General features: G+C 46.2%; 2 protein-coding genes across 3 annotated transcripts in view; one reads left to right on the forward strand and one right to left on the reverse strand.

The window, feature by feature from the left end:
* Positions 1-1261: 1261 nt before the first annotated feature.
* Lrrn4 (leucine rich repeat neuronal 4) lies at positions 1262-10579 on the forward strand. The gene is made up of 4 exons (XM_035447122.1): positions 1262-1921; positions 2833-3037; positions 6677-6814; positions 7766-10579. The coding sequence occupies exons 1-4, from the start codon at positions 1267-1269 to the stop codon at positions 8838-8840; spliced, it is 2073 nt and encodes a 690-aa protein (XP_035303013.1). The 5' UTR covers positions 1262-1266; the 3' UTR covers positions 8841-10579.
* Positions 10580-13469: 2890 nt separating this feature from the next.
* Positions 13470-18135, reverse strand: part of Mcm8 (minichromosome maintenance 8 homologous recombination repair factor) — a 53741-nt gene continuing 49075 nt past the window's right edge. For both annotated transcript variants that reach the window (XM_027421701.2, XM_027421700.2), the window contains 2 exons: positions 16412-16503; positions 13470-14324 (listed from right to left, as the gene is read on the reverse strand). In XM_027421701.2, coding sequence (XP_027277502.1) covers positions 14237-14324; positions 16412-16503 — 180 coding nt within the window. In that variant the 3' untranslated portion in view covers positions 13470-14236. The remainder of the gene's footprint in view (positions 14325-16411; positions 16504-18135) is intronic.

The raw sequence follows: 18135 nt of genomic DNA on the forward strand, positions 1-18135 counted from the left end.
AGGGGCTTCAGGGCTGGAGTATCTCAGGCTCCTCCTGGATGGGGCTGGAGGAGGGGCAGCAGGAAACCAGACATCTTCCCTCTGACATTCAGAGTCACCTTCAGAAGTCACTGGTTCCTGCGATATTCAAAAGTTTAAGGAGTGTGAAGGGGTGCCACAAACCACGGGGACAGCTTCCAGGTAAGTGTTACATACTATAGGATGCATTCGCTCCTGGCCTTAGGTCCCAGCAATTTTCTCATCACTTTCTACCAAGAGGGATGCCTTTCCCTTGGAGCCTTAATGGCGACTGAGAGATTGGTGTTCAGCGGAGAGCCATGGAGGGTCAGCCAGTCACTTCTTGCCTAGAGCCTCCTTAGAAGCCACTCTGCCATTCTCAAGTCAGCCCATAGTCACCAGAGCTACTCTTCGGGCTGTTTCAGAAGCACAGCTAGCAGGGCTCGGCCATCCTTCCTACAAAGAGCCAGCGTCCTGTGCTGGCTTTTGTTAGAACCCATATGGGACCAGGAAACTCTTGATTCAAGGGTCCCAAGCTGTCTAGGGCTCCTATCTTCTTCTGAAGGCAAGCCTAAACTCCCTCCCAAAAGAGGGACCCTGGAACTTATTTTATACAAACTAAGAAGTGGCTGGGCACTTTTAATGAGAAAAATTGGCCCAATCTAGGTATGACTAAATCTTTCTTGACTCCCAACTCCCATTTAATCTCAGCTGAAGCTTAAGGGGGGGGCTCACAATTAGGACGAAGCTGCTTAACCTGGGGGGTTTACAGAGGATAGGAAAACAACCAGATTACTCTCAAAAACTATAGAAGAGGGACAAGGAAGCATGGTGGACTCTGGAAGAGTCAGGTCAGACATGGAAAGATGTGGGAAGCCTCGGGGAGGCTGGAAAGGACAAGCAAATGTGCATGAGTCCTGCAACAAAGATAAGGGCAAAGATGGTCTCCACCTGCTCGCTGACAAGTACGTGGTGGGGGTGCGGATGGGGGTGGGGTGGGCTTCACTCTGTCTCTCTCTGTGTGTGTCTCTCTGTGTGTGTGTGTGTGTGTGTTTGTGTGTCTCTGTGTCTCTCTCTCTCTCTCTCTCTCTCTCTCTCTCTCTCTCTCTCTCTCTCTCTCTCTCTCTCTCTCTCTCTCTCTCTCTCTCTCTCTCTCTCTCACACACACACACACACACACACACACACTCTACAGGACCATCCAGGGACACACTTTTGCCGTTCGGGAGCTTCCTCTGAAGTCACGGTTTTTTTCCCTAGAGACTAGAGATGCGGTGGACGCTTCTCCTGCTGCTGCTGCTACTACTACTGCTGATGGAGCAGAGCCAGAGCCTGGCTGGACTTTCCCAGGAGACGATCCCCCTCTTCCGACTCACTCGTCAGGGACCCTGGGACAACCACGACAGCCACGCCACCGACTCGTCCTGCCAGGGGCTCCCCGCTGCGGGAGCCACGACCCTGACCCTGGCGAACCGCAGCCTGGAGCGCTTGCCCAGCTGTCTGCCACACACGCTGCGCATCCTCGATGGCAGCCACAACCTGCTGCGCGCCTTTGGCGGGCCTGAGTTCGGTCGCCTGTCCGAGCTGCACATGCTCACCCTGAACCATAACCGCATCTCCTTGCTGCACTGGAGCAACGGCACGCCAGCCATGCTGCAGGAGCTCGACCTCAGCCACAACCTGCTGGTCAGGCTACCCCCCTGCACCGGGTCCCCGGTGCGCCACCTGCGCTCTCTGGCGCTGGCGGGGAACCCATTGGGGGCGCTGCAGCCACGGACCTTCGCATGCTTCCCCGCGCTGCAGCTTCTCAACCTCTCCTGCAGCGAGCTGAGCCACATCGCCCAGGAGGCGTTCGTTCAGGAGAACGGCGGGCCCCTGGAGGCTCTGGAAGTCTTGGACCTTAGCAGCACTCACCTCGAGCGAGGTGAGTGCGACGTGAGGGCTGCACAAGCGCCTGGGGGAGGGGGGGGGGAGGTCAGGCCTGCGTTCTTCCAGAGGTGGCCCCAGAAACCAGCCGTGTGGCCCCAAGTGCCCAAAGTACCACACAGTCACAGAACTGCTGACAAACCTCCGGATTGCATATAAGGAAACGAAGGCACAGAATGGTAGCATGAATTGACCAAAGTCTCACAGGTCTAGAGCCTTAATGTCCCCAAATCCAAGCACAAGCATTCTACCGGCAGAGCTCAACACCTCAGCCACTGTGTGGCTGGATGAAAGCTGTGGGGTGGCAAGGTGAAGCTAGCATTGGAGCTCGTGAACATATATATGAGCTTTGCCCCAAGTGCGCCAGAGGAATTCATTGATTCCCCCATCACCACCACAAATTGTTTCTACAGATGCTGGATTCTTATAACAGGATATGGGAAGGAGGCGCCTTTGATTCACAAGCATGCAAAAAAAAAAAAAACCATTATGTGCCTATAGTCATTTCTTCAGCATAATGGTGTGAAGAAGGATGGCAAGGGGCTAGAGAGAACAAGACGTCCAGAAAGGGGAATGTTTTCCACATATTGGGAGATGACAAAACTGAGTTCCTGGGGCCTCCTCCATGTGTCCCTCTCCTCCTTTCTTAAGTTCCTTGAAAGCTCTCAACTCTTAAGAAGCATCAGAGCTAAGTCTGGAAATTTTGTGTGTGGAGTTTAACCTGAGGCTGAGACAGCAGCAGGCTAGTCATTCAAGCTTCTCAATGTTTTTAGCCAACTTGTAAAAAAGGATTAGGCATAGCTGAGGAAGGGCCTTGCCACCTGTGTCCCCCTCCTGTCACTCATTTCTTTATTGCTGTCCCCTGGGGTTTTGTGCCTTGTTGTAATGGATAATTCCCTTTGATTTCAGTTGAGTCTGGGTGGATCAGAAACCTGCCACAGCTCAAGTCCCTCTACCTGAGAAAGATGCCCAGGCTGAAGACACTGGAAAGAGACATTTTCAAGATGACTCCTAACCTGCAGCAGCTGGACTGTCAAGAATCCCCAGCACTTACTTCCATCCACACAGAGATCTTTCAAGACACACCTTGTCTACAAGTCCTTCTGTTGCAGAAGTAAGTGATTCTAAGCCCAGCTCAGGCATAGAACCGATTTTGCCCATTATACTATATTGAATTTTATATGGCATGGTAGTCCTTACTGTTTCTGCCACTGATCTCCCAAATCCTCTCTGGCCTTCTGTTCTCCTCCATCTTGCCTGTGGCATCTTAACCCAGACAGTTTCCCCAGCTTAATAACTAGCAACGAGGAGACAAGGATGTCAGGTCTTCTCTCCACTGGAATCCCCCTTCCCCCAAATGATGCCATTTTAGTCCATCAAAGGTATGAGTGGGGCTGGGAGGGAAGGAGACAGGGTAGGAAGGTTTACCATGCACTGGGATTAGGACTTGGTCCTCTTATTCTAATAGCAACCATTGGTTTGAATTCTCAGAGTAGCAGAGCACTGAAGACAATCCCAGGCCACCTCTTGTCAGTGGGACCTACATCTGGGACTTGTCATTTGACATAGAAGCGTCCTTTTTTGTTTTTCATGTTTTGGTAGGGATGGGGGATAAGAGGAGCTTCCAAAGCATGTCCAGTCTCTTCTCCCCTCTTTGATCAAGTTTACAGATGGGTAATGAGTCAGTAAACCCCTTGCCTTCCTTTGTCTTGAGCAGGGTGTAGAGCAATTCTCTTTGGGATCTGGACACCTCGGCCAGCCCCTTACTCAGTGCTCTCAGCCTTTATGGTTCCTGTTGACCCTAAGCCTAAAATAGCCCTGTTTGTAATATCCAGTTATTTAGCAGTCTGTTCTGTGTCATTGGCCATTTGTAAAAGATTAAAAGTAGCAGCATTGAACCTTAGTTCTGTGGCAGGGTTCTGTGTTGTCTGACCCACTTGGGCCTAGTGATTTTTCCCAGAGGACAAATACCTGTCTCTCAGAGTCCAGGAAGGTGGTGCCTTAGAGGCACTACAGGGCTTACTGCATTCTGGATAATGATAGTGGTATGGCTAGCAATTCCAGGGGAGCCTAGGAGTGCTTCTTTGTTCTCTTTTGCCCAATGCAGGTGCCAAATATGGAACCATTTTCCCTTAAGAATAAATGTTTGTCCTTCATTCAGTAACCAGATACTAAGAATGCACGGTGTGGAGGGAAAACATGTGTGGCTCTGACTCTTTTGAGCTTGATAAAAAAATGCAAAAAATTCAAAGTAAAAAGAATGAAGCACTGGAAAATGATAAGTATAACAATGGTACTCCTTTTCACATGAGAAAAGCAAATGGGAGTCCTTACGTCCATTTCTAGACTTAAGAGTCTATCGAATGGATGAAGGTGGGGCTAGAGAGGTGGCTCAGAGAGAAAGGTGCAATCTCTAGTGCTCCAGGCATGGCAGTGCACATCTGTAACACCAGCATCCCAGGATGCAGAGTAAGTCCCTGCAGTGTGCTGGCCAGCCAGCCTCAGCCAACGGCAAACTTCTGGTTCAGTGCAAAGACCCTGCCTCAAAAAAAAAAAAAAAAAAAAAAAAGGTGGAAGGCAACTGAGGAGAACATCCTGATGTCAACTTCTGACATCCCCAGACACATGCATGGATACATATCCCCACGTGCATGTCAGTATGCATATCCTCCCCAACTCTCACACACACACACAGAGATGATAACACTAACTGGTGGAGGTGATGATGGTGATGGCAATGATGGTAGCGACAATGACTGTACGAGAATAATGGGGTGGTGAGGCTGCTGATGGTGGTCGTGACAGGAATGATGATACGGCACCACCTTTCAACAAGACCACAGTTTAATATAGGAAGCAGATGACTGTCAACTAGCACAAGCCACCATGAACCACAGCAGCGGCACACGCCCTGCGCTGTGTTATAAAGCAGGTAGTGGTAGTGCGCCATCAGACTGGGTAGGGGAGGCCTCTGAGTGAGTGAGCGAGCCGTAGCCCTGTGCAGCTCATGCTGCCCATGATGAACTGTTACTGTGAAGGACAGGGAAGTAAAACCGGAGTCAGAGGAGCTCAGAAAGTGTGAAGAGCCCAGGTCAAACATTCTGTCAGACTCCAAGGAAGAAACAGGAGAGAGCCAAGAGTGGATCTACCATTCTTAGGTGTGAGAAACTGTAAATATGCCTAGAGTAATTCTCCCCTATTCCTGTCCCATTCCTGTCTGTGATTGCTCATCTCCACCCATCAAAAGCTCGACGCAGAAGCCTGGTGACTTTAAGCCGGTGCTGTATTCACCAGTGTAGACAGAAAGGAGACAGCACTGAGAGTTGGGGTTTGTTTTCTCTTACTCTTGGAGCCCTGACTACCAGGTGATGTTCCAGGCTGACCCCCCCCCCCCCATGTGCTAAGGGGTCCTCACCCAACTGGGGCTCTCTGTAGGCGATTGCAGCTCTACCTCATCTGGCCCAGGTGAGCCTGCCCAGACCAGGAACTACCAAGCCACCCCAAGAATCATGTGAATGAAAAGAAGGCATTTGCAAGCTTCTATGTTTTGGTGCCATCCTCCACTTAACAAGGGCTAACTGGTGCACTAAGGGCAGTATTGTGTAAGTATTGGCATTGTGCCATCAGTTACGGTCCAACTCTAGCACTGAACTGCTTTCTCATTTCTGGCTACATCAAATTTGCTAATATCCTTCTGGCCTAAGTAAGTCACCAAGTCAAGGGGGTAGAGAACTACAGACTAGCTTTGGATGGGGAGAGGGGTGGCCACATTGCAAAGGCATGTGCCTGCAGAGATGAGAGGACATGTGGACACTTTTACAAATAGCCCACCATACCCAGAAATGGCAAACCCACCCCCGGCTCTCCCCTTTCATCCCTGGAGTTCAACAGAATATTTGTTCTAGACTCACTCCACTCTCTGGGTCTCTTGGCTTACCTGGTGTTCTCACTAAGAGTTTTGGATTAAGGGTGGTAAAATGCTTACCTAGTATGTGTGAGGCCCTGGGTTCAATCTCCAGCACTGGTCTCTAATAATAGTCTCTATTATTTACTTTTGGGCTAGAGACTTTGTATTTACTAAACATGTTCATTATCACAGACTTCTGGTAAAAAAAAAAAAGCTCTTGGCATGGGAGTAGCTTCTCTATTCAATATGAGTTAACAATGACTGAGCTTGGTTGGCAAAATGGGAGGTCTAAACTCATTTTGGGTACAACTCAGGGTTCTATTGCTAGTGGAATTGTTTTTCCACAATACCACTGTGCCTCTTAAGAACTTTTTTTTTCCTTTTCTTTAAGGTTTAGTTGTTGGGGGCTGGAGATGGCTCAATGGTTAAGAGCTCAATGGTTCCAGAGGTCTTGAGTTCAATTCTCACAATCACCTATAGTGGGAACTGATGCCCTCTTCTGGTGCAAAATCATACATGCAGGTAGAGAAGTCACATGCATAATAAATAAAATATTTTTTAAAAAAATATTATTTTTATTTTATATGTATGTTTGCTTTGCCTGTATATACAGTGCCTATGGAAGCCAGAAAATGTGAGACCCTCTAGAACTGGAGTTACAGCTGTTTGTGAACCACCATGTGGGTGCTGAGAACTGAACCCAGGTCCTTTAGAAGAGCAGTAACCAATGCTCCTAACCTCTGGGTCATCTCTCCAGCTCTTGTGGGAACATTGTAAACCTAATTGTTCAAACTGAAGCTAAGATCACGACTTAACTGATTTACGTGTGTATGTGTGTCATTTCAGCTGCAACTTGAGTTCCTTTGGTCCTTGGATTGTGAATTCTTCCCAAGTCTTGTCTGTCAGCCTCTTTGGCAACCCTCTCACTTGCAGCTGTGAGCTGGCTTGGCTTCTCATGGATACAAACAAAACTGTCTTACACAGGTAACACATTTACCAACCAGACGGCTGTGAGATGAGATAATCCTCCCAGAGCCAGAACTGTCCCAGCTTATGTCTTGTCCATATGACTTTGTGGCATTCACCCCCATGTAGTCAAACAGGGGGGATGAAAGCTCTACTTCTATTCTAGTCAGCCAGAAAGGACAAAGAACATAGAAAAACTGAGTTGGGAGCTTTTAAATGGTGGTGCTCACAATTTCCACTCGTATTCATTGGCCAACAGTTAGTGGACAGGCCATACCTAACTGCAAGGGAGGCTGGGAAATGTAGTCTCCATGCCTTGTAGAAAAAGGAAGACCAGATGTACCATTTCTCCATTTTACGGACAAGGGAATGGAGCGCAAACAAGTTAGGTACTTGTTGAATTCATGTTGCTATTAGATGAAAGAGGCAGTATCCATCTTCATCTACATCTGTGCTCTTAACCCCCAAAATAGCCTAGTTTCCTGCTCTTGGTCACTCAGTCTAAGCCCAGCATGCTTACAGAGCTTTCTCATGGAACAAGAAACACATTCTAACGGCATCTCTTGGCTTGAAGAGCTCCAGACCCTTTGACAGTCAGGGTCTAAGTGAGGCATTAAAAACCATGTTGAGAGCACATGCTAAAGCAAAAAGTCTGGCTTCGCTCCACTTCCTACTTTAAATACGACTGTGTTACATCTGTGGGGAAAATAGTTCCTACTGCATAGAGCTTCCCAGGTTTATGCTCTGCCATTGGCTAGCCATGGCATCTTGGGCAGTTAGCACCTCTCTCCTGTTTCCTTCTCTGCCCAGAAGAAGGGGTGACAGGATCTTCCCCCAAAGGTTTCCTTGGTCAAAAAGTGATGTTACTAGGTCATACCTGGTAGAGATGTGTTGGCAGAGGAGACCCCCACATTGAGGATTTAAAACCCTGAGACCAAGTGTCTCCTAATAATTGGTTTTTCCTTCCAGGGCAGCAGATACCATGTGTGAACTCACTTCAGGATCCGAGGACCCCCTCTCTGGTCCTCTCTCTCTCGTCCAGCTATCTGATGTGTGCAGGCCAGACCAAAGAACCACCCTCCTGGCTTCAAACCCGCCCCACTTTGATCATTCAGTTTCTGCACCACGGACACAGGGGCCTTCCATTGGGCAGAGCACAACCCCATCTGCTCAGTCTGGAGGAGGCCAACAAAATATCACCAAGGTCCCCTCCCACACCACGGCTTCTCTTACACACGGGTCATGGATGCAGAGCGGTACTTCAGAGGAAACTCCTCGGTCCACTACTGACTCAGTGACAATTTACCATCCCTCTAAGACTCTGCCTGGTGCTGCCAACCGGAGGACACAAGCCACCACCAAAGCTCTCCACATACAGCCTCCACAGGATGAGATTCCAGTCGTGCTGTTAGATGATGAGAGCGAGGAGGATGAGACTCACGGTCAGGGGGTAGCACCTCACCAGGATGTCTCTTGTGATTACCACCCCTGCAAGCATCTGCAGACTCCATGTGCAGAGTTACAGAGGCGCTTCAGATGTCGCTGCCCTGGTCTCAGTGGGGAAGATACCATCCCAGACCCTCCCAAGCTGCAGGGGGTTTCAGAAATGACCGACACATCAATGCTCATCCACTGGTGTGCCCCCAACTCAGTGGTGCACTCGTACCAGATCAGCTACCTGGCAGAAGGAAAATCTGGGAACCAGTCAGTAGTGGACATCTATGCTACAGCCCGACAGCACCCCCTGTACAAGCTGTCACCAAGCACCACCTACCATGTGTGTGTACAGGCAGCCAACAGGGCTGGCCTGAGCCAGCAGCAGACCTCAGGCTGGAAGAGGTCATGTGCCACCTTCACAACCAAGCCCAGCTCTGTGGTCATCTTCTGGGGACTGTGTACCTCCAGTGGACTGTTACTAGTTTGCACCCTGGTGCTGTCTGTGTGTCTCTGGAGACAGCGCTGGAAGTCACACAGGCAGTACTATGACACAGACCTGGTGGCCTTCAAAAACCCAGCTAGGGCTGAGGAAGTAGCTCAGTGGTAGTGACTTCCCTATGCACAAGGCCTTGGGTTTGTCCCCAACATGAAAATCAGACACATTTGAGGCTTTGGGTTAATCTCTAGTGACCAAATTAAACAACAGACCAGTATTTGACCTGCTGAGGCTCCAGACCTTCAATTATCCCAGCTTCTTTCTTCCAATCGAACCATGTCTTCATGCAGAAATTACAACCTAGTGCATAAAAACAGCACTTTTGAGTCCCACCTTCCCCAAAGCCAGCATGCCTCTCACATACTCAGTACTCTGTTCCTTCCTTCTGTTCCTCCTCTAACTGTTCTCAGTAACCTGACAGTCAACACCAGACAGTTCTACTGGCAGCTGTCATTCTGCCCTGTCCTCTTGGAGTTTTTCAGCCATTGGTGTCTCCCTCAGTATCCACTGGGAGAAAACAAAGCAATCGTAACAAGGAACAAAACTTTTGGAAATGCCATCCTTAAGTTTCTTGCATGGAAGTTGCCTTGTGGCCCCTGGTGTTAGCATGAGTTGATAGCCAAGAGCTGGTGGTCAAGGAAGAGCTACTGGTTTCCTAAGGATTTATTAGTTGCATTTCAATGTGTGTCGGAACATGTATTTCAAGCTTTCCAGTTAAAACTAGCCTTCTCGTAACATCTGTGAAACATAGGAAAAGACTATTTGCTTCTAGGGTTTCCTGCATGTCACTCAAGACTCAATAGACAAAAGTAGTGTGAATTTTATTGCTTAGACAAGGTCTTACTGTGCAGCCCATACTGGCCTCAAACTTGGGAGCCTCCTGCCTCTCTCTCCAAATGCTGGGATTACAAGAGTTTGGAGAGGAGGTAAAATTGAACCCACAAAGACTGATTGAATCCATCTCTCATCTCCAGGACAGGTTGAAGCACAAATGCCATGCTGCAGAAAGCAAGCGTATCCTAGCTGGAGGCGGTATGAATACTTACACACTTGTGAATGGCTAAGTATTCAAGCATGTTTTCAACATCCTAAAACATATCCCTAGTTTCATTAAATATATGCCCCAAGAGAATTGGAGTAAGCATTTGAAAGACCTCCCCTACAACCCTGCTTAAAAGTTAAAGTCAAAAGTGTGCATTAGTATTGTCCTAAGACAAGCAATTAAATGGCCCCAGTGTTTTAGCCTACTCTCAAGAATGAGTCTAGCCAGTCAGTAGTGGTGCATGCCTTTGGTCCCAGCAGCAATTGAGAGAGACAGAGGCAGGCGAGGTGGATCTCTGTGAGTTCGAGGCCAGCTTGGTCTACAGAGCGAGTTCCAGGACAGGCTCCAAATTTACACAGAGAAACCCTGTTTCGAAAAACAAAAAGTTCTATGGAGACACTGAGATAAATTTGCCAATCTGTATACATAAATGTATACTCTAGTATTTGCATTCAAATACAACTCCAGTATTTTAAAAAGAACATGACACACACCTTTAATCCCAGCATTCGGGAGGCAGAGGCAGGAGGATCTCTGTGAGTCCCAGGCCAGCCTGATTTACAGGGTGAGTTCTAAGACATCCAAGCCTACACAAAGAAACCGTCTTGAAAAACAAAAAACAAAACAAAACAAAAAAAAGAAAATGGACAGAATGTAGTTTTTTAAACAAAAACCATTAGGACATTTGAACTATTTTGTAAGCGTTGATATGGGAAAAGTGTTGGTCAGAGCTAGATCAAAACCCCTCATAGTAAGGATACTAAAGGTCAACAATAAGCAAATATAATAAAGCAGAATAAACACCTAACTTCCTCCAGAAGCGTCTTCCCATCTTTTGTGTGACATTTCTGTGGGCTTACCATCCTGGAAGCTCCAGCAGCCCCTCTCTCCACCCTCAGCAGCTCCCAGTTCGAAACTGTATGGAGAGCTGAGGCAGGGACCCCTCCAGCCTCACCCCACCCTTCTCTCCTGTCATTCTGTGGTAGAGTTTAGTAGGCTCCAAGGCCACGGTGGCTACATTTGTTAATTTTCTATTACTTTGACAAAATATCATGACCAAGGCACCTTACAGAAGAAACTTTATTTAGCTTGTGGTTCCAGAGGGGTCAAGAATCTGTCATGGCTAAGAAGTTGACAGCAGATATGCATGGCAGTTGGAGCTGGAAGCCCAGCCTTCAACTTTTTTTTTGGGGGGGGGCTGGGGGGGAGGAGTGGAGGTCTTAGTAAACTTTTTTTTTACTTTTATTCCTTGTGGATTTCACATCATTCATCCTGATCCCACCCGTCTCCTGTCCCTGCCCCCCCCATTCACCCTCTGCTCTTGCAACCTCCCCCCCAACAAAGTTTAAAAGAAAAACCAAAAACCAAAGTAAACAAAGCAAAAACCAACAAAAGAACAACAAAAACCAAAACAGCAAACAACAACAACACAAAAAAGAAGACCCTTGTCGTGGAATCTGTAGTGTGGCCCGTTGCATTACAGTTCACCCTAAGTCCTTTCATCTTCACTTGCTCTTGTTCATTGTCATGAGCCATTTGTCTGATTCGAGGCCTCTGGCAATAATAGGATCTCACTAGGGCCCCTCTTGGATATCCTGTTGTTGTCCTGTGTCATGGGGATCCTGCAGTTTTGGGTCTGTAAGTTCTCCCCCTTCACATACTGCTCCAATAGTCCACAGATTTGGTGGATGTTCGAGTGAGCCAACTCATAGCCATGGTTCTGGGCCTGGGTGTTAGCTGGACTGGTCAGCCCACCAGCTTTCTTCCATTGTCACCACCCAGGTGAGCTCGCCAGCACTGCCTTGGCCAGCCTACCCAATGCAGCCTACAGCAAGGCCAGCTCTCTTGCTCTCAGGACCTCATCTGGCTCACCCATGGACATCAACAGACCCCAGCTGCAGCAGGGACCATGGACCCAGATATGAACCTCAGCAGCAGCCCTGGCCCAGGTGTCACCATGGCCCTGGTGGCAGCATAGGCCACCTAGATCAGTATGGCCCTGGTAGCAGCACGGCCCTCGGATACCACGATGGCTGACCAGACCCCAGGCATCTACGTGGCCCTTGGCAGTAACAGGAGCCACAGACATCAACTCAGATCCTGGCTGCTGTAGAGCCACAGACTTATACATGGTCCTTGGCAGCAGCCCTGGCAAGGACAATACCATGGCTCTGGGTGACTGTGCAGGCCACTCAGATCACCACGACCCTGGTGGCAACATGGCCCCCAATAACCACATGACCACAGGTTGCAGCCTAGACCTCAGGCATCAGTGTGGCCATTGGCGACAAGGTATCAATACAGAACCTGGCTGTGGTAGGACCACCAACCCAGACATGGTCCTTAGCAGCAGCCTGGGCTAGATGTTATCATGGCCTCAGGCAGCAGTGCACACCAATTGGATCTTCATGGTCCTCGTGGCTTCCTGGCCCTCAGACACTAATCTGACCTCAAGTGGTAGCCCAGATTACAGGCCTCTTCACAGCCCTCAGTGGCCCCAGGAGCCCCAGATATCAACTCATGTCTCCTCAGCTGCTTCAGGACCAAGACTGGCCCTTGGCAATAGCCCAGGCATCACCCTGGACTCGGGTGGCAAGCAGGCCTTTCACATTAGCCTGTTCCTTTCTCAGATCTGGCTCTCTCCCCAGCCCATGAACCGCTCCGCTCCACTCCACCTCCCCACACTGTATTCACTCATCATAATGGTGCCTTACTGCCCCTGCCAGGCACATAGCATGGCTCAGATATGTTGTTATTGCTGTGTCCCAGCCTAGAACTTGAGCCCCTGTGGCAGCTTCTAGTGAGTCCTGACCCCACCAGCCACATGGCATGGCACTGAGCTGTCACTGTGTTGCTTGCTGGCAGGGGCTAGGGCCCTCAGCCAGCATTTGACTGAGTCCTGCCCCACGTGGTACAGAGCTGTTGCTTTGCTGCTTTGCAGTGTCACAGCCAGGGCCTAGAGTCCCCAAGCAGTTCCTGGTGGAGTTCTGCTCCAGCCAGCCAAACAGCATGGCATGCCATGGAGCTGTTGCTGTGTGTGAACTGGGAATGGCACATGGCTTTGAAACCTCAGCTTAGAACCTCAGAAGCATGTCCCCAGGGTCATACTTTTTCCAGCAAGGCAACACCCTCTAAACCTCTCCCAAATGGTACCACTAATTAGGGACAACATATTCAAACACCTGAGGCTGTGGGACATTGTCATCCAAACCACCACAGAGGATAAGATGTGACAAGTCAGCAGCAGCAACAGAGGGTTGCACCAACGCAAAATACAAGGAAGCTTAAGTTTTATCTCTACCTTCCATTTTAACACAGCTCAACAAACTGATTGGAGAGTTATTACTGTATGGTTCCACATTACACTTAGTTGTTAAAGCTAGGGAGAAAGGGCAACCAAAGGCTTCCAGGATGTGGAGGAACACGCAGCTTCCTGACCCGACCCGCACCCCACAATCCTAAACGCAACAGTGTGGCAGGTCTTTAAAGTCAGATGGTCCTGAACCAGTTATGTTTACCATGTTAAGGGGAAGTGCTGCATCTAAGTATACTTCATAGATTGGGAAACTAATGCAGCAGCATAAAGACACACCAGGGAACAACCCAAGTGGAAGGCACGCCTTTTCTAGCTCTTTTATTCTTTTATTGAGTTAACAACAGAAGATTCCCCCAAAGCTTAAAAAAAAAAAAAAAAAGACTCTGAAAAATATAAAGTTTTATATTATTTACATGACATATGAGTACAGGTTCCAATATCATACAAACATTACATTAGAAACAGTAGGAAGGCATGATGTAATTCTCTGCCTTTAAGATGCAAAGCCTATTATTACATGTTCTCCTACTCTGACTCCTGTGTTGTCTATTATGCCAAAACAAACTATTTGGTACCTGAGAGGCTGGAAGACTACTGATGAACTTCAAGACCATCTATTTTATTTGACCTTTCTTTATTTTCTAAACTTACTGCATTTTAAGGCTGTGTACACCTCTACCCTACCCACAGCTAAGTTTACTGTCAGTTTCTCAAATGGTCAAGTATTAACCACATCAATGTGTATATAGATTTAAAATTCAAACATAAAAATGCATAGTCTCGTTGTGTACGGTATATATCTAAACTCAGGAAATCCCTCTTGCTTTCCTGTTTCAATGCTATCAACTATTTTTTTTAAAAAAACATTTTTAAAAAGGACAATAACTAGAATAATTCATCTCACAAATTAATCAAAAAAACTAAGATTAAAAATTCTACATTATAGTTTTATTTGTATTTAAAAATACACTGGAAATTCTGCATAGGCCCATGATAGAGCTTATTTTCGACGCACATTACTTCCGTTTGAAGACATGGTTTGTCTGACAAGTCCTTTCTCAAGCTGAACACCAAGATGGGGAAAGTCCTGTAGCTTTCGCTGGCGCTGCTGCCGATGATGCAAGTCGCTTCCTTGCTGCAGGAGCTCTCTCATTTGCCCTTTATCACCTGAACAGTTTTCCGACCATAGTGATAATAGCTGTATGCTGACGCAGCTGTAGTGAAGGCTGTACAACACCTTAGAAGGGGAGAAATGGGACTCAGCTGTCAAATCTAAAAACACTAACAGCAGAAATCATAAAGAACACATGTAAAAGACGAACTAAGAAAATACGACTATGTGATAGAACTGTCTAACCATAAAAGTGTAAATCCATGGCTTCCTTTAAGACTTATTTGAATTGGTGATGCCACATAAAAACCATCTAGTTATTAAGGCCTGCTAACTAGCAGTACTAACAACTGTCCTTTCTGATCACAACATATTCATATAGACAGAATAGAGACAACTGTAAAAAGACTGGAGAAATATGTTGCAAATCTAGATAGTTCCTACTTAAACTGCTTGGTACATATCTAAAGTCATGTATTATCTTGAAGCAAAAACAGGAGAATATGGATGCAGTTTGAGAGAGAGAAAAACCTCCATTGATGAACCAAACACAAAGGGAGGTAAAAAACCCTTCATTTTATGTGAGAAAATAATGTTCAGACTTTAAGTCTTTAGCTTAATTTACTTTGGTTATCTTGTTCAGACCACCAAGGCATGTTTTAATTATAATTAAAAGTTTACTAAAATACAGTTCAAAATCCACATGACAGCCTATTTGGAATGCCTACAAGTTTGACACGTTTCAAGACATTTACAAATGAGTCATTTATATCAAGCTTTCTTGTTGGACTGTCTTTAGACCACCAGCCCCCAAATAATGACACAGCAACTTATTAACTAGCTCTTATAACTTAAATTAACTCATTTCTATAAATCTAAGTTCTGCCACACTGGCTCTTTACCTCTCCTCCATTGCGTATGTCTGATTCCCTCCATTTCTTTGGCTAGTGAATCAGGGGGATTCCCAGAATTCCTCTCTCTCCTTAGAAGTCCTGCCTATCCTCTCCTAGCTATTGGCTATTCAGCTCTTTATTAAACTAATCACAAGGACACATCTTCACAGTGTACAAAAAGATTATCCCACTACAGTAATTAGCATATTAAAATAAGATTCAAAGTGCTTTCACTGGCTGTCCCCCCACTGCACCCCTCTATGAGCCTGGATCCACAAAACACTTCTGTCCAAAATGTCTGCTAAGGACCCAGCTCATCCATAGTTATGACTCAAATGTCACTTCCTTCCTGTTGTTATCCCTCTTATTACTTTTCTTCCTCTAAAACTCTTAACACATTGGCAATATTTCTCATTCCTCCAAGTTGTGACTGCTAACTTCTATGCTTCGTGCCTGAGAGTAAGGTTAAGAATGACTGCACATTGGCCAGTTGTGTTAATCTCTGGTGAATGGGTATAAAGACAGAAACTCATTACTATGTCCATTTAGCAGGAGGGTCTACGACTTAGCCAGCCACAGATTTGGGGGTCCTGTTAATGGAACAAGGCTTTAGTTCCACCTTGTGGAGTAGGTTTTAAACACAACCAGAAAGTGGTTGGTTATTCCCATGATACTTGTGCCACTATTGCAAACACTTGCTATTGTAACTTTCAGGGTTCAAAGCTAGGCAAAACTGTTGCTTATGAGAGACTGTTGAGTAAGTACCCAGCTGCACACAGAAAAGCTACAACATACTCTTTTCCCTCAAGGCTCAGGGATCATCATGCATGGAGAAATTTTTAAGAGCCAGAGGTAATGGGCGTTTGCAACAAAGTAATATTTAGTGAACATGATAGTGACACTATACACATGAACTTACAGTGGGTATAACTGTAGGCATGCATTAGACCAGCACAAGCCAGCCAAATCCTCCGCATGGATACAGTTGGGAACCACGAAGTTCTACCCTTTTCTGAGAAGCTATTGGCAACTGATGGCTGCTGGGGAAGGAGAACTGGTTTTCTTCAGGGATAGGCTCCTTAGAGGTTACCCATGCTCTAGTAGAAGGTACTACACCTGTGCACACACAGAAGCACAGGTGAGTATTTAAAAAAAGGCAGCAAATAAAATCAGGAAAAGCAACAGAAGGAAAGATTAGAAAAGAAGGAAAAAGGGGGTGGTCAGAGTGTTCATTAAATACTTGAAGAAAAAAGTCATTCTAGGATCACCACAATAAGCCATTGTACTGATATTGTCAGAGTAAATCTAAATTTAGCTTACCATAGTATCTGAAGATAAATGCTGTCAGCATAATTGAAAACTGGAGCTGCCAAAGAAGCTGCCACCAAAATTAACTGGACTGCTGTATTTACCTTAAAAATAAAGGCATTACAAATGAACAGTGACAAACGGTTCCTGTTTTAAGCTTTTGAGGCAAAGATATAGTCATCATGACAAGCATTGTGGATTGAACAGCATTATCCATGCCACAGTTGGCATTCCCAGGTGAGAACATGTAACATGTCAGTCACCAACTGACCTATCTGCCTACAAAGCTTTATTTACAGCAAGGGTAGTGACAACTACCAGAAGTACCACATCTTGAATCCCACAGCAATTCAACAATGCTATAAAATTCTTTGCCTTTGTTCCTGGCTAGCCATTCAAATAGCTCTGTAAATATGAAATAATGAAGTGGCTTCTCCCTGGGTGAGAGGATCACAGCAAGCAACAGAGTCAAACGCAGACCCCAGACTTCCAAGGCCACTTTACCTGCTGTCTGCCACACTCTGTGAGGTCAGAACATTGTAATGCATTCATTGCCATGAAATCCTCTGGGGAAATAAGCATTACCTGCCCCCAACAGCACAACACAGAACCAGAAATAGTCCAAAGACAATATTCTATGTAACAATCTAAGTATGATGCAATTAAGGAAGGTATACAGAGATGCACCTTGGTCCTATTATTCATTCTGCAGTCAAATGACAGTAATCACAGTGTTTTCTAAAATAAAGAATAAATTCTGTCTGAGAAACTTCCTGTAAGAACAAGGGTTTATTGGTGTATGTGTCCCAGCACTGCAAGTGACATTCTACAGAGTGCTGCATTCAAATTGTTACACTTGGCCATAAACGAGTCACATGAAGTTATGTTGGTGATACTCTGTCCTAAGGATATCTAATCTGTTGCATCTATCACAAGAAATAGAATATAAGGATAACTTAAGTTCAGTTACCAAGGCATTAGTATCTTTTTTTCTGTGCAAAGGTTGATTATTTATGATCCTGAAAAAGACTTAACAAAACACAGACAACTTAGAGCAACTGTTTATTAATGAGTAAAACTATCTATTCCCTTTTCATCTAACACTTAAAAAGGGTTGGGGCTACAGAAATAGCTCATCAGGGTAAATAAAGAGACAGGAGATCCCTATAGCTAAGGAAAGCTCCAGGTTCAGTCGAGAACCTTTGTGCCAAATATAATTATAGAAAGTGAGAGAAAGACTACCAACATCAGCCCACCTACCTACCTACCTACCTACCTACCTACCTACCTACCTACCTACACTCTCTCTCTCCTCTCTCTCTCTCTCTCTCTCTCTCTCTCTCTCTCTCTCTCTCCCTCTCCCCACAGAGGTACCTGCAACTAAAATGAATGAATGAATGAATGAATGGACAGGTCCCTAGATATGGTGCTCTGACCACACAGAGAGACAGGAAGAGCACAAGAGACCCTTTATACTCTTACACCTCAAGAAACACATCTCACTTTTTACCTGCCTTATGATCTCATTCAAGGTATAATTCTTAGCCCATCAACAAAGACAAACTGCATACACTAAAGATCTAAACAAAATTTAGAAAATAGAAGAATTCACTTAAATTGTCTGCCGGACTCCTTCTAGCCCCTCTAATCAATGCATTTAAATTTGTCTCATTCTCAAGTTGGTTAAGATGGCTAGCAATCAAAAGTGCCTGTGGCCAAGCCTAACAACTTAAGTT

Source organism: Cricetulus griseus, chromosome 6 (assembly GCF_003668045.3).
Source record: "Cricetulus griseus strain 17A/GY chromosome 6, alternate assembly CriGri-PICRH-1.0, whole genome shotgun sequence".
Taxonomy (NCBI): Eukaryota; Metazoa; Chordata; class Mammalia; order Rodentia; family Cricetidae; genus Cricetulus; species Cricetulus griseus.

Excerpts from the sequence above, each read along its gene's own strand:
- Lrrn4 (XM_035447122.1), top strand. The coding sequence starts at position 1,267 with ATGCGGTGGACGCTTCTCCTGCTGCTGCTGCTACTACTACTGCTGATG. Across the intron at positions 1,922-2,832 it reads CAGCACTCACCTCGAGCGAG|TTGAGTCTGGGTGGATCAGA; the intron begins GTGAGTGCGACG and ends CTTTGATTTCAG. Across the intron at positions 6,815-7,765 it reads AACAAAACTGTCTTACACAG|GGCAGCAGATACCATGTGTG; the intron begins GTAACACATTTA and ends TTTTCCTTCCAG.